Source organism: Dreissena polymorpha, chromosome 14 (assembly GCF_020536995.1).
Source record: "Dreissena polymorpha isolate Duluth1 chromosome 14, UMN_Dpol_1.0, whole genome shotgun sequence".
NCBI classification, from domain to species: Eukaryota; Metazoa; Mollusca; class Bivalvia; order Myida; family Dreissenidae; genus Dreissena; species Dreissena polymorpha.
In genome coordinates, this window is record NC_068368.1 from 59,027,330 (window position 1) to 59,047,980 (window position 20,651).

Genomic DNA, 20,651 nt, shown 5'->3' on the forward strand with positions numbered 1-20,651 from the left:
AAATACAGATTTTTGCATATGTTTTATAGTGTTAAAAAACCTACAAAAAAAATCAATCATATAAAGTGAAGAAAAGTAACTAAATAAGTGAACACATTTTCCAAAGAAACAACAAGAAAAACTTCTGTATACAATGTTACTCTATCAACAAACATGTACTGCATACATTTCATATTATTTGTTTAAAATAAGAGAACTCTGTCTATTAGGTTTATATATATTTTTCACTCTCCACATATCAGAAGTACAATAAATATCAATGCCAAGGCGACCAGAAATATTAATCTGCAGACAACATAAATTTTGCAGATTTTGACAATTTTACATTTGGCTTATTTTCCAGCCATGTACTCTGTGCTAAACATGGTTGTGTATTTAACACAGGAAAAAAAGTTAAATAACACATCAAGGGGGGATCGTAAAATAATTTTACCTGCTTAAAAATGACTCGTTGAAAATATATTTATGGTGGACCAATAAAAAGAGTAGACCTCCCATAATAGACGTGTAATATTCCTTAGTTAAACTAAAACATTTTAAGTGCAAACTCAACATGTGATCCACAAGCAATCTGCACATGATTTCTGCCCTTTACTGATGATGGTACTCTAATTTTTATTCCGACCTCCAACGTTGCTAGGGTCATCACTAAGGTAGGGTCAACTGTCATGCTGTGTGGACACATTCTCCTGCATCTTGCGTATCAACTCCAGAACTTTTGTGTCTTGAAGTTGTTCCTGGCTCTGAGTGGTCTATAAGGAGAAGAAATCATGGTTTTAGGTTTGTTTGCTTGAATGGATTCCACTGCTTTCACTCATATTCTGATGGTCAGTGACCTTTTCACAATGTCTCTGGGTAAGCTGGTTCATCAGGGTTAACCCTTTGCATGCTGGGAAATTTGTAGTCTGCTAAAATGTCGTCTGATGAATTTCTAAAATAAGCATTTTCTTCGATTTTTTTCAAAGAATACTATCAGAATAGCAAACAATTTGGATCCTGATGAGACGCCATATTCTGTGGCGTCTCATCTGGATCCAAACTGTTTGCAAAGGCCTTCAAAATTCGGTTCCAGCACTCAAAGGGTTAACTCATTACGTATTATCAAACATTTGTAGTTCCTAAAGTTAAGTAGTGGGTGTGGGGGACACATGGTTAATGAACTCAATGGAGGTTTATATCCATTTTATTGCAGACGTAGACCAATATAGTCCATGACCGAAAAGACCAGGTTGAAATAAAACCATGAGGTTGGACTTGCGTCCACTAGACAGTCTTGGCAAATGCAAGCGTGGTCAGTAATTTCATAATGAAATCAACAGTTACATTTAAATGACCAATGAAAATCTTGCATCAGATCAATTCATTATTATGATTGGACATAACAACTTTTGCATCAGCCTGCATGGGTGAACAAACACTAGAGAGAGGACAGAATTTCCACAATAAAAGTAAAATGTGTATTATATGAAAAGGGAGATAAAAAATTGACCTGTACTACAGTTAAATTTAATAAAAAACCTTTCTTACTAGATTTAAGTTTTTAAGAATTCATTTCCAACCCTTAGATACTGATGAGCAGCAAACAGCATAAAACTTGAAAAGACTGCAAGTTACTTGCAGGCTCTTCTGGTTTTATGCTGGTTGCAAAAGCAATTTTCACTTTGCTTCTTATGGGGGAGAGGGTTTAGTGCACTGCACATATTAATGCCTGTAACTGACAACTGATCTTCTTAATCTGAGGTAGAAGAAGAGTGACTGTAGACATATTTTCATGACCAATTCCCTACACAAGTTATGTTAAGGACCTGCTACCCTATGCTTTGCAATCCTGCCCTCTACTAACTCATCTAGCCTTCTGCTGTTGTAATAATTGTTTATCATTAATTATAAGGTCCCATTTTTTCAACCATTTGAAATTAAACACAGTCTTTAGTCTTGATTGAAAGTCTAACACAAAAGTTTCAGACCACAGTGAAGAACTGGTACTTTCCAGCCAACTCAAGTGTTTCTATAGATATATTTACACTTATGAACTTAAAATTAAAAAAAAAGACTTTATTTTATGCACATTCTATCTCAGTAAATAATATTTAAACATTTCACTAGCCACCCGCATAAAAACTGTTCATAATGAGAACACATGAGCCTCATTCTGCGAAAACTGGGCTTAATGCATGTGCATTTAGTGTCGTCCCAGATAAGCCTGTGCTGTCAGCATCTAAGCTAATAAATCCATCTTAACTGGATATGTGTTTAGATGGGATTTTTTTTAAAAGAAAATTTCCATAAAACGTACTCACACACCTGGTACACTGTGACTCACATACCTGATATTTATCAATGATTTGCTCTGCAATCCACATGGCACACTGTGACTCACATACCTGGTATTTATCAATGATCTGCTCTGCAGCCCACATGGCACACTGTGACCCACATACCTGATATTTATCAATGATTTGCTCTGCAGCCCACATGGCACACTGTGACTCACATACCTGGTATTTATCAATGATCTGCTCTGCAGTACACTTGGCACACTGTTACTCACATACCTGGTATTTATCAATGATATGCTCTGCAATCCACATGGCACACTGTGACTCACATACCTGGTATTTATCAATGATCTGCTCTGCAGCCCACATGACTGTAACTCACATACCTGGTATTTATCAATGATCTGCTCTGCAGCCCACATGGCACACTGTGACTCACATACCTGGTATTTATCAATGATCTGCTCTGCAGCCCACATGGCACACTGTGACTCACATACCTGGTATTTATCAATGATTTGCTCTGCAGCCCACATGGCACACTGTGACTCACATACCTGGTATTTATCAATGATTTGCTCTGCAGCCCACATGGCACACTGTGACTCACATACCTGGTATTTATCAATGATTTGCTCTGCGGCCCACATGGCACACTGTGACTCACATACCTGGTATTTATCAATGATTTGCTCTGCAGCCCACATGGCACACTGTGACTCACATACCTGGTATTTATCAATGATTTGCTCTGCGGCCCACATGGCACACTGTGACTCACATACCTGGTATTTATCAATGATTTGCTCTGCAGCCCACATGGCACACTGTGACTCACATACCTGGTATTTATCAATGATTTGCTCTGCAGCCCACATGGCACACTGTGACTCACATACCTGGTATTTATCAATGATTTGCTCTGCAGCCCACATGGCACACTGTGGCTCACATACCTGGTATTTATCAATGATCTGCTCTGCAGCCCACATGGCACACTGTGACCCACATACCTGGTATTTATCAATGATTTGCTCTGCAGCCCACATGGCACATTTGGCGTTGACGCTGCGCTGACTTTTGTTGTAGCCTGTGGCTAGATTGCTGGACGTCTGCAAGTGGATGTTGAATTCAAGAAGTTGTTAACAAGCCATTGTGCAAATGTAATCATAACAACTCTTGATTAAACTATGTATGGAAGTGGACGTTGAAGTCAAGAAGTTGTTAACATGTAATTGTTACAATTGAAATAAAACCCCTCAAATTAACCATCATAGAACTTTGTCACAAAGGTGACTTATACCCTAGTCATGATCAAGGGCAAATAACTGGCTTCAATAAAACCTCATGACAGATCTCCATGCATTGTCTTTACATTTGGAGACTAAGACCGAGGAAAGCTAAAAAACAGTTTACACTAGTTGCTCACATTCACATGTACGCAGTAACAGCGTTAAATGGTCTCACCAAAAGAAGGCCAAACTGGGCTCTCATATTGTTGGGGTTGAGTTTACAGGCCTGAGCAAAGTAGGCCCTTGCTATCTCTAGATTCTCCATGCCTCCCTGTGTGTATTTGATCTGAAAAATAACAAGCAGGACTAAATGCAATGCATGTGCTTCTGCACAGGCTTATCATGGACCACACTTTCAGTCTAGACTTGATTTTTGTTTAAAGAGAATAATTTGTAACAAAACATTTCATGAAAGGGGGATGTGTAGTCCTGCGGGTATTTGATCAGAAACATGAGCCACAAAATGCAAAAATGGGTCTTAATGCAATATGCAGACAGTGAATCTCCTGAGCAGTGACATGCTTAATTGGACTTGTGTCATATGCGACCAGCAAAGCTCCAGACCAACGGCATGTTAAAATGGGTCTTATGCCGTGTGCTTTAGCGTCACTCAAGAACAGTCTGGTCAGGAGTCACGCTGTCCCCTATAAAGTCAAGCAAGGTTGAATGATCTAATTAGCCAACAGGGTATCTCCCGACCAGTCTGCCCTAGCGCTGGACTTGAGCCACGCTTGCCACATATAGCATGAGGCCCATTTTTGCATGGTGTAACTCAGATAACAGACACATTATAAACAAGAGATGTGTTTGTCAGAAACACAATGGCCCCTACTGCCCCACTTTAAGTCATATATTTGACCTTTGACCTTGAAGTATCACCTTGACCTTTTACGAATCAAAATGTGCAGCTCCATGAGATACACATGCATGCCAAATATCAAGTTGCTATTTTCAATATTGCAAAAGTTATGGGCAATGTTAAATTTTCGGACAGACGGACAGATTGACTGACGGACAGTTCAACTGCTATATGCCTCCCTACTGAGGGCATAAAAATAATACAAAAAGGATAATGGAAATATACATTAAATTGTGATTAAATACTCCTTGATCTGAAAGATTCCAAATTATACTGACTTAAGGTTGAAATAAGACTTGATATATATTATTATATCATACTTTTAGCTCTGCAAGATCAGAGAGGCATAATAAATATTATAAGGACTTTGGGTTTAAATAATTCTTATTGTAATTGAATACTGTTTAAGCTTAATGCTGAGAAAAATACAACATAAACCCAATTATGCCTAGTGGACTCTCCCATCCTTCTAAATAATATCAATTTATTTCCAAAATTAGGGATGTCTAGTATATTAATTTCTATATTTAGAATATTTCTTACAGAAATTCCTTTAAGCAAACAGTGCAGACCCTGATGAGACGCTGCATCATGCAGCGTCTCATCTGGGTCTATGCTGTTTGCCAAGGCCTTTTTTCTAGACGCTAGGCATAAATGGGTTAAAGGGACTACAAGATATTAAAACATATATAACATGATATACAATACAATTTAGTATGTGAGTATTGTACGTGTAAGAAAAAATGGCTGAATTTTACACTATTTTTTTTTACACACTTTCCTTTCAGAAATCCTCAAAATTGGACAAAAACTGTTTTGTGCGTAAATGCTTTTAAAAAATCAATGTTACTGCCAAGTTAATCATATGAGCCTCTTTCTGGTAAAAACTGGGCTGAATGCTTGTGCATAGTGTCTTACCAGATAAGCCTGTGCAATTCAAACAGGCTCATCAAGGACCACACCTTCTGCCTTCAATGGATTTTTTCTTACAAGAGATTTCCTTTTAACAAAAAATTCCATGAAAACAGAAACCGTTGTCCCAGATTAGCCTTTGCAGTCTCCTTACAACACAGACACTTTGCGCACATGCATTAACCCCATTTTCCCACAGGGCCCAGGTCAAGGGCCAATTATTCCACCCTGCTACCTCTGCGTATTTCTGATGGTACAGATGACTGTGAGGGTTGGACATGATAAGTTCCTCCAGACAGAACGCTGCCTTGCTGTATTCTTGATGTTGCAGATAGAGGTCACACAACTCCATCCATGCGTCAAAGTCTGTCATGAACCTGGGGCAAGAGAATCAAACATGATTCAAAGCGATCTAACAACTTCATCCACACATCAAAGTCAGTCATTAACCTTGGGGAGAAAATCAAACATAACACGCAGAGATCACACAACTCTACCCACACATCAAGGTCAATCATGAACCATGGCGACTTTTCAATTTTTACCTTGAATTGATGCCTCAATAATGAAGCCTGGTTAAAGACAATTCATCAAACAAAACAAAAGTCACTTCTACAAAGGTGTTTGAAAATCCATCAATGCTTGACAAATTATGCTCCAAAAATTTCCTCCTGCCTAACAGCAAACTAGATAACTAGATTTCATACATGTAGCATAAGTGGGAAAGATTCAAATACCATCACTTGCTTAATAACTGGAGTTTCCAACAAATGAGTTATTTTATGACAAGTGCTTCAAACTTTCACTTAACCTTTTCCTAATCATATGCAAATGAAAATTGCTATGTGCAAACAGCATAAAACCAGAACAGCCTGCGAGTAACTCGCAGTCTGTTTAGGTTTTATGCTGTTTGATGCTCATCAGTATCTAAGGGTTGGTAAGGGTTGGTAATGAAGCCTTAAAGACATAAATCTTTTAACAACGGTCTTTAATTTAATTTAACTTTCTAAGGGACTACAAATTTGTCAAAATACGTATCTAAATGGTAAAGAGTTAAAGGGGCCTTTTCACAGACTTTGGCATGTTTTGAAGTTTGTCATTAAATGCTTTATATAGATAAATGTAAACATTGGATCTAAAAAGCTCCAGTAAAAAATCAAGAATACAATTTAAAAAAGGAAAATAAAACTTTTAAAGTAGACTGCATCAGGGCTCAAACCAGTGACCCCCGGAGTCCTCGAGTAAAAACCAAATAGACCGCTCTGCCATCCTGCCAAGTATGTATGAAAGACGTATTTTATACTTTATAGAAGCAATCTTTGTAGTTTCACAAAATTAAACGACAACAACAGAACTCTCCAAATTATTCAATCGTTTTGCGTTGCAACGTTTTATAATTTTCAGGTTTTTAAATCGTCAAAAGATGCATATAATGGCTATATTAGACCATGGTAAATGTTCAGTATTACTGTTTCCTCACAAATATCATAAATAAAACGAAAATTTGGGAATCTGAAACAACTTTTTTCAATTTTGTCAATTCACCAAAACATGAAAAGATCCCTTTAACTCTGGAAGACTGTTTCCAGCCATGTCACACTTACGTTTCTAGGTATTTATTTAGCTGATTGACTGCCTCAGGTAGATCATTCTGTTCTTTAGACATGGCTATCTTCCGCTTTGCAGCAAACTGAAATAGGAGACCAAGACTCGGCTTCAAGCCATTTTTTTCTTCCTTTATAAAGTACCAGAAAACAGCACTTTCCCAATGAGGAAAAAAATACTCTTTTTTTTTAAATAAAGTGCAAAATTTAGTAAGTTTCCCTATGCAATGCAAAATTTAGTTAGTTTCCCTATGCAATGCAAAATTTAGTTAGTTTCCCTATGCAACTCTTTGGCTTGAACCTAAGTAAATATAATATTGACAACTTGACAACATTTTATTATCAATTTTTAAGTATTTTGGATCAAAAGCTCAAATACACCTATTTCCTAATATAAGAACTTCAAGACGCAATTTTTTTCAATTTCAGGGTTTTTGCGCAAAATTTTCTCTATTGGAATGGTACAGGTACTTTTCCCAATCGGGCTAAAAAATCGCTGGCTTCAAGAACAAATATCAATATAAGACATAACTTGATGACACAAGACTAACAATTTACCACCTGGATATTCATTTAAAGACCCTTAGAAAATCAATCAAATTAAATTGAGCACTTTTCTAAAAAAGAATTAAGTTTTAAAGGCTTCATTTTCCAACCCTACAATTCTCATTAGCATCAAAGAGTTACAAGTACTTGTTGGCTGTTCTGGTTTTATGCTTGTTGCGCATTACCTTTTCCACTTTTCTTTTGACAGGGAATGGAATAAGTGAAATATCTAACAAAGCATTATTGTTCAATATGCATGTTTTTTTACATAGGATTACGTGATTTGATGCATTATCTCTTTGTAAATGTTTGTTTTTTACATGAAAAATCAAAGTAACACAAATTCTTAGTGGTAAACAACATAATATTCCACTGTGGACTTATAGCGCAAGATTATTATATAAGCCCATTTCTGAGAAAACTGGGCATACTGTATTCTTTCCAGATTAGCCTGTAAAGTCTGAAAAGGCTTATCATGCATCATAACACTTACTGCTAGTCTCATCATGCATCATAACACTTACTGCTAGGCTCATCATGCATCATAACACTTACTGCTAGGCTTATCATGCATCATAACACTTACTGCTAGGCTTATCATGCATCATAACACTTACTGCTAGGCTTATCATGCATCATAACACTTACTGCTAGGCTTATCATGCATCATAACACTTACTGCTAGGCTCATCATGCATCATAACACTTACTGCTAGGCTCATCATGCATCATAACACTTACTGCTAGGCTTATCATGCATCATAACACTTACTGCTAGGCTTATCATGCATCATAACACTTACTGCTAGGCTTATCATGCATCATAACACTTACTGCTAGGCTTATCATGCATCATAACACTTACTGCTAGGCTTATCATGCATCATTAAACTTACTGCTAGGCTCATCATGCATCATAACACTTACTGCTAGGGCTAGGCTCATCATGCATCATAACACTTACTGCTAGGCTTATCATGCATCATAACACTTACTGCTAGGCTTATCATGCATCATAACACTTACTGCTAGGCTTATCATGCATCATAACACTTACTGCTAGGCTTATCATGCATCATTACACTTACTGCTAGGCTTATCATGCATCATAACACTTACTGCTAGGCTTATCATGCATCATAACACTTACTGCTAGGCTTATCATGCATCATAACACTTACTGCTAGGCTTATCATGCATCATAACACTTACTGCTAGGCTTATCATGCATCATAACACTTACTGCTAGGCTTATCATGCATCATAACACTTACTGCTAGGCTTATCATGCATCATTAAACTTACTGCTAGGCTCATCATGCATCATAACACTTACTGCTAGGGCTAGGCTCATCATGCATCATAACACTTACTGCTAGGCTTATCATGCATCATAACACTTACTGCTAGGCTTATCATGCATCATAACACTTACTGCTAGGCTCATCATGCATCATTACACTTACTGCTAGGCTCATCATGCATCATTACACTTACTGCTAGGCTCATCATGCATCATAACAGTTACTGCTAGGCTTATCATGCATCATAACACTTACTGCTAGGCTCATCATGCATCATAACACTTACTGCTAGGCTCATCATGCATCATAACACTTACTGCTAGGCTTATCATGCATCATAACACTTACTGCTAGGCTCATCATGCATTATAACAGTTACTGCTAGGCTCATCATGCATCATAACACTTACTGCTAGGCTTATCATGCATCATAACACTTACTGCTAGGCTTATCATGCATTATAACAGTTACTGCTAGGCTCATCATGCATCATTACACTTACTGCTAGGCTTATCATGCATCATAACACTTACTGCTTGGCTTATCATGCATCATTAAACTTACTGCTAGGCTTATCATGCATCATAACACTTACTGCTAGGCTTATCATGCATCATAACACTTACTGCTAGGCTTATCATGCATCATAACACTTACTGCTAGGCTTATCATGCATCATAACACTTACTGCTAGGCTCATCATGCATCATTACGCTTACTGCTAGGCTCATCATGCATCATAACAGTTACTGCTAGGCTTATCATGCATCATAACACTTACTGCTAGGCTCATCATGCATCATAACACTTACTGCTAGGCTCATCATGCATCATAACACTTACTGCTAGACTCATCATGCATCATTACACTTACTGCTAGGCTCATCATGCATCATAACAGTTACTGCTAGGCTCATCATGCATCATAACACTTACTGCTAGGCTTATCATGCATCATAACACTTACTGCTAGGCTTATCATGCATCATAACACTTACTGCTAGGCTTATCATGCATCATTAAACTTACTGCTAGGCTCATCATGCATCATAACACTTACTGCTAGGGCTAGGCTCATCATGCATCATAACAGTTACTGCTAGGCTCATCATGCATCATAACACTTACTGCTAGGCTCATCATGCATCATAACACTTACTGCTAGGCTCATCATGCATCATAACACTTACTGCTAGGCTCATCATGCATCATTACACTTACTGCTAGGCTCATCATGCATCATAACAGTTACTGCTAGGCTCATCATGCATCATAACACTTACTGCTAGGCTCATCATGCATCATTACACTTACTGCTAGGCTCATCATGCATCATAACAGTTACTGCTAGGCTTATCATGCATCATAACACTTACTGCTAGGCTCATCATGCATCATAACACTTACTGCTAGGCTCATCATGCATCATTACACTTACTGCTAGGCTCATCATGCATCATAACAGTTACTGCTAGGCTTATCATGCATCATAACACTTACTGCTAGGCTTATCATGCATCATAACACTTACTGCTTTTAAGAATTTTTCATTTAAAAGCTTTATCACTTAGATACATATATTGAAGCATTTGTAATTCCTTAGAAAGTCACTTTTAATTTAATACCTTTCTTACTTACATTCAACTTTTAAAGGCTTCATTTCCAACACTTACATGGAGTTACTGAAGAGCAGCAAACAGCATAAAACCTGAACAGACTGAGAGTTGCTCGCAGGCTGTTCTGGTTTTATGCTTTTTGCACATAGCCATTTCATTTTGCTTCTGAGTGGGCAAGGGTTAAAGAATGTCTATTCTAAAGAAACATCCTGTCTAGGTAAAAAGTATCATCCATGATAAGCCTGTGCAGAACTACTTTAAGCAGATGCATTAAGACCCGTTTTCCCTGTTGAACTACTTGAAGCAGATGCATTAAGACCTGTTTTCCCTGCGGAACTACTTGAAGCAGATGCATTAAGACCCGTTTTCCCTGCCGAACTACTTGAAGCAGATGCATTAAGACCGGTTTTCCCTGCGGAACTACTTGAAGCAGATGCATTAAGACCGGTTTTCCCTGCGGGACTACTTGAAACAGATGCATTAAGACCCGTTTTTCCTGCGGAACTACTTGAAGCAGATGCATTAAGACCGGTTTTCCCTGCGAAACTACTTTAAGCAGATGCAATAAGAACGGTTTTCCCTGCGGAACTACTTGAAGCAGATGCAATAAGACCGGTTTTCCCTGCGGAACTACTTGAAGCAGATGCATTAAGACCGGTTTTCCCAGAACGGTGTTCATATTTACCATGTTTGCTTTGTCTTCCTCCAGAATTTTGTCGTAACATTCATTGGCTTTGGTATACCTAGGAGATTAAACATATATATGTTTAGGTCTGCACAAGTAACACTCGTATTTGAAACATTATTTAAAGCAAACAAGAGGGACACTTTGCTCTACATTTTTTTAAGCCAAATTAACTGCAGAACATAGAAATTATTTTCACAGCAGACTGGTCATCTATTTTTCTATTTAAAAGAAAAAAAAATGTTTGGGGGGGGGGAGGGGGGATTCAAGGGTGGGATGGTTGGACGGTTTTTTGAATATATTAGTGTTTTTCAACCATGTTTGAAAAATAATAAAAAAATTTTGGGGGTGGGGTCGGGGAGAGAGGGGGGTTTAGTTTGAGAGTGTGACTCATTATTAGATCATCTTTCAAAAATAACAAAAAATGGAGAAAAAAATACTTTTGTTCCGGGGGTGGGGGTGTGTGTGGGATGGTTTGGGTGGAGTCTATTGTGGTATGTTGGGTAAGTGTTGTTTTGTCAAAGTCGCAATCCAATCTGATCATAAATAAAGAAGTTATGGCAATTTTAGCAAACATTAATAATTTGACCTTGAGAGTCAATGTCATTTAAAGGTCAAGGTCAAATTCAACTTGCCAGGTACAGTACCTTCATGATAGTAAGAAAGTATTTTAAGTTTGAAAGCAATTGTCTTGATACTTTAGAAGTAAAGTGGATCTAAACACAAAATTTAACCAAATATTCAAAGTTACTAAGTCAAAAAAGGGCCATAACTCCGTCAAAATAACAACCAGAGTTATGCAACTTGTCCTGTACAGTTCCCTTATGATAATTTGCGAGTGTTCCAAGTATGAAAGCAATAGCTATGATACTTTACTCCTAAAGTGGACCAAAACACAAAACTTTCAATTTTCTCTGTATAAAGGGGCCATAATTCTTTCAAAATGCCAGTCAGAGTTACATAACTTTGCCTGCACAGTCCCCTTATGATATTTAGTAAGTGTTGCAAGTATGAAAGCAATAGCTTTGATACTTTAGGAATAAAGTGGACCTTAACACAAAACTTAACCAAATTTTCAATTTTCTAAGTATAAAAAGGGCACATAATTCTGTCAAATGCCATCCAGATTTATCTAACTTTGCCTGCCCAGTCCCCTCCTGATAGTAAGTAAGTGTATTAAGTTTGAATGCAATAGCTTTGATACTTTATGAGAAAAGTGGACCTAAACACAAAACTTAACCAGACACCGACGCAAAGGTGATGATTATAGCTCATAATTTTTTTTCAAAAAAATAGATGAGCTAAAAATGTCATGCCAAATTTGCTCATTTGTAGTAATTAGCTTATATTTTTTTAGGGAAATGCTTAAATAAATCAGGGCTTCAATGGGTAAATTAAACATAAATCTTTCATTACCTACACACATGATTTTTTATTTTTTTTATATGGAGCCTTTTTCAGCTATTTCAACTGTTCAGTTAAAATTATCCCTTCCTAAAGCAAAATGGTACAAAATTTCCAAATTTTAGAAAATAAATATTTATTTATATATAGTTATTTTTAATAAATGTCTAAATGATTATTATATCTCAATTTAATTTAATTACCTCTAACAAAGTATTTAACTATAATTTACATGATTATGTTCTTATACTTTGAATTATTATTAACAGTTATATTAATTTAATCTTTCCCAAATAAGTTGACTTTTTGCACACAAAAACAATCCCAAATTATCATTTTCCCCAAAACAGCCCTGAAAAGGTCTGTTTTGAGTTACTTTGTATAAAACTCCAATGTAACATACTTTCCTTCTGCCTCATAGAACATTCCTTTCAAGCGCAGCACCCTCAGTGACCCAGGGAACTTGGAGTTCAGACAAGAGATGCATTCCTGTAATTGCCATGGACAAGACATGAGGGTGGAGCACCAGAATTATGCATGCATACACTGGGAAAACATTATTGGGTTTTAAAAAATCTAGATACCCAGGCCTCTTTCTTGCTCCATTTTTTTAACAAAATTTATCATAGTTAAATGTATTTCTATAATTTTGGACGGGTTTAATGAAGAAAACTCTGTAGCCAAATTGAAATTTCATCACACAAATTTGCTGATTATTAGCTATAAGCTACTTTGGCGAATGGCACTGTAAGCTTGGAATACTACTATTATTCAAATAAAGGAAATATCAAGAAGAAATGTATAGTCACTACAATTCTTAAAGGCCCTGTAAAGGTGACGATCCGTAATTATTTACCGATTTTTAAATATTTTTTTCATATTTTATTAACAAAGGTTATCAAAAAACAATATATATATATGCTATTGGACATTACCATAAACAAATGAGCAATACAACTTGTTTTGAGCTCAAAATACAGTGTCCTCTAAGTCAATCGTGTTTACAAACAATCAGTTTATTTACATCGCTGTTTACTTGGTTAAGTGAAAGTGACTCAGGTCACCAAAATATATCGTTGATTTTCCGGTATCACTCACAAAGTAGGCCTCTTCTAATTGGTTAAAACGTTTGTAGCGATCTAATAAGTTACTTTCTGCTAGTAAAAAGTTGTTTAAAATAGTATTAAAATTGAATTTTCTGTTGGCTATTTTAGCATACGTTACCGCTTTGAGGCTACACATCACGTTAGTTGTAAACATTTCTTCAAATTATGAAACGGGCATATCTTGCATAATACTTGACAACGTTTCACCTAAGCTGTGTTTTTTAGCATTTTTTATGCAAGAGTACTGATATCCGGTAAAAATTAGACCAGTTTATACGCATAATAATTGGATTTGTCACCTTTATAGGGCCTTTAAATAAACATTTGCTAACACAGTTAAAACAGGAAAAAAAAGACTCAAGTTAGGTTATCACATGAATTAAATTAAACACTGATGTAAGGGGTTTACTGTAACCATATCAGTGTTCCAGTCTGAATGACATTTTATGATTTTATAATCCATGGAAGAATTGCCCCAAAATACAACGAGAAACCCGAGACAAGTGAGACATTTGTATGGTAAAACCAGTCTTAATGCATGTGAAGGATCTCACTTATTAACCTGTGTAGTAAAACACAAGGAAACACTTTCAACTGCATTTAGCTATGAAAGAGACTTCCTTTAAATAAAACATATCATAAAGGTGGAAAATGTTGTCACTGATTAGCCGACTTCACAGGCTTATCTTGGAATATACTTTACACAATTTCCATTGTCCCAGCTTTCCCATACTGCAGCTTAAATTTAGCCTGAAGAGAACATCAAGGAGCATGAACTTACCTGGGCTAAGTCCAGGTTCTGACAATCCAGAGCTCCAATGGTGACTTGTTCTTGTACTGTCCAAACTGAATAAAAATCTCGTATTCGATTAAGTAATATCACACAACATATTGTGATAGGCGTGCTGATATCTATCCTCGGTCTAAGATATCATCTCTACTATAGGTTTCAGGGTGGTAAATTTTCAATCAGGATTTAAATTCTCATGCAGAAAAGCGTTACTAAATATTTTTTGATTTTTCATTAAGACAATGTTTAAATCATACAATATTAATTTCAAAAGCTTAAATATACAATATACAGTTTATTGCAAAAAAAATCTATCCTTTGTCTAAGACATCATCTCAACTCTAGGTTTCAGGGTGGTAAATTTTCAATCAGGAATTAAAATCTCTTGCAGAAAAGCGTTATTAAATATTTTTCGTTTTCATTAACTTAAGACAATGTTTAAATCATACAATATTAATTTTTAAAGCTTAAATATACAAAATACAGATTATTGCAAAAAAAGAGGAAACTCACTTGTAGTTATGCAGAAGAATGCGACATGGAGATAAAGAATTCACTATGCTTAAAGCTACATGTAGTCAAATAAAGGTCACGTCTTATTTTATCTACGAGTGTAAATAACTTCTGAAGCATCTTTATTCTGTAATTTGTCTGGCTGAAACCATGCAATTAATTCATACAAATGAACACTTTTATATATAGGCTTACCTTCATCCCCCAGTTTGTGGGCATAGTTGGACAGAATCTGCTTCCAGAGTCTCACAACACGTGGACCGTCCCTTACTTGGTCTTCACGCATTTTCCGCAAGGCATCACGAGCATCTGAACCAATACACATATGCCTAAATCTACATCAATCTTAAAATATTTATATAGGAGGTTTTTGCGTGACGTCACAAGAGGGGTTTTCCGTTACTAAAAATAGATTGGCCGTCACACCTCTTGATCGCGGCCATATATATTGTATTAGAGTAAAGATCGTCGGAAGACTAAATACTGTTAATTTCACAAAAAACCCGATAAATATCCGTATTCTTTCTTTAAGTAAGACTTAAATAAATGATAATTTAAAAATAATAAAACAAATAATAATTTGATTATAATTATAAAATTAAGTGGTGTGGATGCGATAGTGTTATTTTTCATCAGCGATAGAAATTTATTGTAAGAGGTGCATTGAATCAGTTAAGAAACAAAGCCCTAAAAAAGCGCTATACATTACAATCTTTCAATGTAGTTTTAATTTTCTTTTACATTGAATGAATTTTCGTTTCATTTTACATTGAATGAAAATATTAATAAATTTTAGCATTCAAATGGAGAAAAAAACACCTCCATATTTTAAAAATTGAACTGTTTTACATGTTTATTGAAAACACTTTACTAGTTTTAATGAGCGATAGAAATCTAGCATTTTATGATACCATAAATCTATACATTTAATTTATTTTACGCAAGTATTTTATATCCCTACTATGATCAAACATGATTGCTTGTTTTTATGATGATGTTTCGAACACCGCAGTAACGCACGATCTTTACACGTTATAGCAAAGTTTACATTTGCAGGTATCCGTTAAATACGTTAAGTGTGTAGCAGTAAATTAGTACAATATTTTAAATTTATAGTTCTTAAACACTTTATTGTAATGCTTAAACTGGCTTATATATATACCCTTTACAGTTCCAGTTAATCCATTTATGACATATGTATATTTTTTAAATATGTCAGGGGTTTTTCTGCCTATTTTGGGAAAAGGAGTCTGACCAAATTGGGAATTTTTTATCGACAAAATTGGCCATTTTGGGAATTTTTGCTTCGATTAAACGGCTCATTTGGGAAAAAATTGGGAATTTATATTGCTTAAATAATTCAGTGGTTTAACAAATAAATTTGTTTTTATTTGTTATTTTGTCTTCTTTATATAAACAGATGCAATATTGGGCATGTTCAACGTTTATTCAAGTACTGCAGTTTTGTTTTTCAGTTAGTTACACTCTGAGATAAGAACTGAACAGTCAAAACCTTATAGCAGATATTTTTTACCAAAACAAACACTTGTTAGTTACACAAGTTATTAGACACTTGATTCTTAAAAAAAAAAAAAAAAAAAAAAAAAAAATTTTTTTTTTTTTTTTGAAATTGGGATTTTTTTTTATAATTTCGGTTTGGGATCGGGTCCGATTGCTTTGGGAGTGCCTCCGTTTTGCGGACGCGCAGACAGTGCTGAAAAACCCCTGTATGTTCAAATATTTTATTGAAGCAACTGATAAATATTTGGCTTAAATGACTGCTCAATATGCCAAGAGATGACCTGGAGGTATCATAAATTGTGTTTAATGACCAGACACATGTGGTTTATTCGGGTTTATGACACTCTGTTTTCTTAGTAATTGAATAGACAGTACCCGATTATAACGATTATAACGAGATAGTCGGTTTGTGATGTACAAAGGTGCAATTGAACACTGGGGTCTAAATGCTGAAACAAAGAGTGTCCAAATTGGTGAGAACAATTAAATAAAAACAGTTACATTTATCAAGAGGATTTAGTTAATCTTTAACAAGGTAAGTTTTGACAGGCATATAGGTTCGAATCAGTTTCTGTATGTTGATTACATTAAATCAATCTATTGTTGTTTATTTTCGTCCTTATTTGTGTTCGTTCATTGAATTGAATTTATTCTGAAAGAGTTTCAATTTCTGAGTATTTTGTTGTTCTTAAAAAGGGTCGCAAATATGTGTCAAGTAGAGATTGTTATAATCTAATCACGATGCGGTTCATCAAATGCAAACAATAGCGAAATGGCCACAGTGTTGACGGCCAAAACTAGAGCATGCCCAAACGTGATTTTATTATCGGAATCCCCAAAACCTCCTATAAAATGTGGCTTTAAAAGCTGTGCACACAGTGTTGGGCATTTTTTCTGATGATATAGACGCTTTTCAGCCTTTTGGGTTAAGTCCAAATAATTAGACGTAAGCTACCCCGCTTACGTCTAAACGGCTACCGTCGTTTTCCTATAGCAAATTGAGTTCAACTTAAACTTCAGTTTTTCTCGTTAAATCTTTGCTTATGCATACAATTATCATTAATTAGACATAAATGTGAGCGATTACCTCTTAAATGTGTAAAAATTGTGCTTTTAAACCAGTTATGTACATTTTTAAAAATAAACATACACAACACACGAAGTGTGTTTGTCGTTTATAGAATTACATTGAATTATCTTGAACGAAATTATTTTTTGAATAGGTTACACATAACCAATTGTTGTTGTACAACAAACCACATCACTTTTTAGCTTTCTGTACTCTTTAATTAAATGAAACCTATATGTGTGTGTTAAAACTACCAGTTGTATCGCGGAGTGTATATTGATAAGAGATGAATCGAGTATTTGACCCTTACTGTAGTAAATTCAATCTTATGCAAAAACTATTCATCCGATTTTATTGGTTTATACGTTATCTTGTTGCTTATTAATTCCTCTTTCAAAAAATATACGTTTTAGTATATTCCCGTTGTTATTAATGGATTTATAGCGAGATAAACACAAGAAATACACATTTTATGTTTTACCACCGCGCGTTTTACCGTGTTGTGGCTATCGATCTTGTACAATTAGCGTACAGCGAAGCGCCGAGGTTATACATTTTGATGTACCCACTCACGTCTTTTGTTGAATTATAGTTTCATTTCTCGGCTGATTTTGACAAATTATATATCATTAGAAAGCTAACGTTACGTAGTAAACAGATATATAAATATATATTAAGTTTTTCTTCTGATTTCGACAGCCCGGCGAGTTATAACTTTAACTTTTGCAAATATCATACCGTTTTGGAGTTTAAGAATCCAGATTTACGGTTGACATGTTCGTACTTAATACCAATTTGTAGCGTTTATATTTGGAGTTCAGTTTTAAAAATTAGATCTTGCTTAGGAGAATAGAATTCTGTATACGATAGAAAAAAATGTTTAAAAATGAAAGTAATTAAGGAATGAAGGCGGAAGAAAGTAGCGCGCGTTCCTAACGCACTGAACTGATGCTACGGTCTTGGCGATTATGCTTTTGTTTAGAAACCGGCCATTGAATTTCCTTTGCCATGATTATTATATTTTTTATGGAATATATTGTAGTATTTTGTTCACGAAACATATCAATAAAGCTTATTATAAATTAATCTTAATAAATTAACGATTTCAGCTCTTGTTTATAACACAGAAAGGGTGTTAAATTTATGATGAAACAGCGTATATAGCGGACCCTCTCGATTTTATTCGGCTTTACATGCATACTTGAAATAAAATGGGTGTCAAAAACATTCATCGTTTGCTGTTAATTATCAACGAGGGAATTATGTATAATTATATGAAATGTTATTTACCTTAAATTATCAATTTATTAAAGATTCTTGAAAATCACGGTCGGTGTTACGCGGGTCATTTCGTATTTTGACATCAGGGCATCATGTCCAAATATTCAAAATCAGATTTTTTTTTCACTGGGACGATTACGGCTTAGATTTAGACAGGCAGACAGATAGTTTATTCAGACTTATACAACAATACATCGTGTTCAACTCAAATATATAAATTATTTTTACTTTTAAACGAATTGTTAGGTGATTACACATATAGCAGTGATGATTCTGAGAATGTTGCCATGTTTCTTATCCGTGTAATCTAGAGTCCGTGGTTTGAGCATTTTCATCGCGGTGTTCAATAAAAGATATCTCAATAATCTTGTTTATTGATAGATCTGTGGTTTTATTGCCCCTGTGTTCAGCACAAAGCAATTATCTCGTTATGATCAGACACTGTGCCGACCAATACTAAATAACACTATGGTGTCATACGCCACAGCAGGGACCTATACTTGTGATCATGGAGTCTAAGTGCAAGACTTAAAAAAGTATGTTGTTTTGCTTGCGGTTGTTAAATCCAAAACGGGGCTTCCCAGCTGGCACAGCTGCTGATATTCGAATCTGAATACTTAAACTTATTCAGACCTTATTCTTAACCGTTGCGCGTATTACGATATCGGATTTTAGGCGTGGATACAACTCAGTGAAACTATTCAATTTCTTATACAACATTTAGCATATTAACAGTTATTGAAATTAACAATATCAGCGACATCTTTTTAAAGACTAAACACCTTTTCAAGTATCGAATTTAACATGTCAATAAAATATATTAATACCAAAAAAGGTTTCATTTAATATTGTTCACATTAAACCTTTAAACGAAAGTGTCGCTTTAACTATTTTCAGTGTCTTATTAAGCCGCGAATCGTTTGCTAAAAACAGTTAACAAAAAGGGCTACACGTTTTAATTCTTAATGAAATACAAAAAAAAGTATGACATAATTAATAACGTCCATAAACACACACGGCAAGATCAAAGTTTTAATGGAAAACTAATATGACATTCCACGTAAATTATTATTTTCGTCTAAATCGAATACTATATATATAGAAACAATGTATTTATAACCGACCAATGAGGTAACATTATGCAACTTTCAATTTACACAGTGCTATATGGCAACAATATGGAATTTGAACAGTGGTAGTGTTTTAAGGTCTGGACTATCATTACTTGTAAGTTTGTATAAACATTTTTCTAATGCAATTAGTAAAATAATGTTTATATTTTATGTTTAATAATTTATTGCATGATTATTCTGTGCTGTTATATGAATTTGATGCCGTTAAAGCTTCCGACATGAATTCATGTCGGAACGATGCTATTGCAAAATAACGTTAAACGATATGAGGTCGATGTAAATCGACCTCATATTTATAGGAGTACTTTTGGGTTATGATCCAAATGGCAGTATTTTTTAATTCTCAGTTGATAGTTTGAATTTTAGTTGTTTAGAACAATAAGTTATCATATCAGAAAAAAGACATTCCATATTCGCACTGTCTTCCATCTACATTAGTAAAACCCCATTACAGAACATGACTGTTGAATATCAGTGTTTTGTAACCCACATATTGACCGCATCTGTTTTGTGAGAAAAGTACGAGAAGAACACTAAAACATAATTATTCTTTTGAAGTACAACATGCATCTTTTGATGAATTATTATTGTTTATATAAAAATGATCACATCATAGTTCATAAATTCGACTAAATCAAAAAAATACACAATGTTTACCTTCCCAAGACATGTTCACGTTTAAGTCTCACCGGAAATCGAATGCACGAGAGTTGAGACGCGACTAGAGTTTGCGCAT

General features: G+C 35.2%; 1 protein-coding gene across 10 annotated transcripts; it reads right to left on the bottom strand.

The window, feature by feature from the left end:
- LOC127857987 (ER membrane protein complex subunit 2-like) lies at positions 1-20,647 on the bottom strand. 10 transcript variants are annotated; one of them, XM_052394801.1, is made up of 13 exons: positions 20,573-20,647; positions 15,107-15,220; positions 14,390-14,454; positions 12,906-12,991; positions 11,099-11,156; positions 6,947-7,032; positions 5,578-5,719; positions 3,747-3,857; positions 3,236-3,391; positions 3,065-3,121; positions 2,951-3,007; positions 2,837-2,893; positions 1-752 (listed from the first exon to the last, which is right to left on the bottom strand). In XM_052394801.1, exons 1-13 carry the CDS (start codon positions 20,583-20,585, stop codon positions 660-662), a joined length of 1,095 nt encoding a protein of 364 aa, XP_052250761.1. In that variant the 5' UTR covers positions 20,586-20,647; the 3' UTR covers positions 1-659. The 10 variants fall into 10 exon arrangements, with proteins under 10 accessions (XP_052250761.1, XP_052250759.1, XP_052250764.1 ...); XM_052394799.1 differs by having other exon boundaries at positions 3,065-3,178; XM_052394804.1 differs by lacking the exon at positions 3,065-3,121.
- Between the last annotated feature and the right edge of the window lie 4 nt (positions 20,648-20,651).

Excerpts from the sequence above, each read along its gene's own strand:
- LOC127857987 (XM_052394799.1), bottom strand. Across the intron at positions 3,392-3,746 it reads CCCAGTTTGGCCTTCTTTTG|ACGTCCAGCAATCTAGCCAC; the intron begins GTGAGACCATTT and ends ATCCACTTGCAG. Across the intron at positions 753-2,836 it reads AAATCATTGATAAATACCAG|ACCACTCAGAGCCAGGAACA; the intron begins GTATGTGAGTCA and ends TTCTCCTTATAG.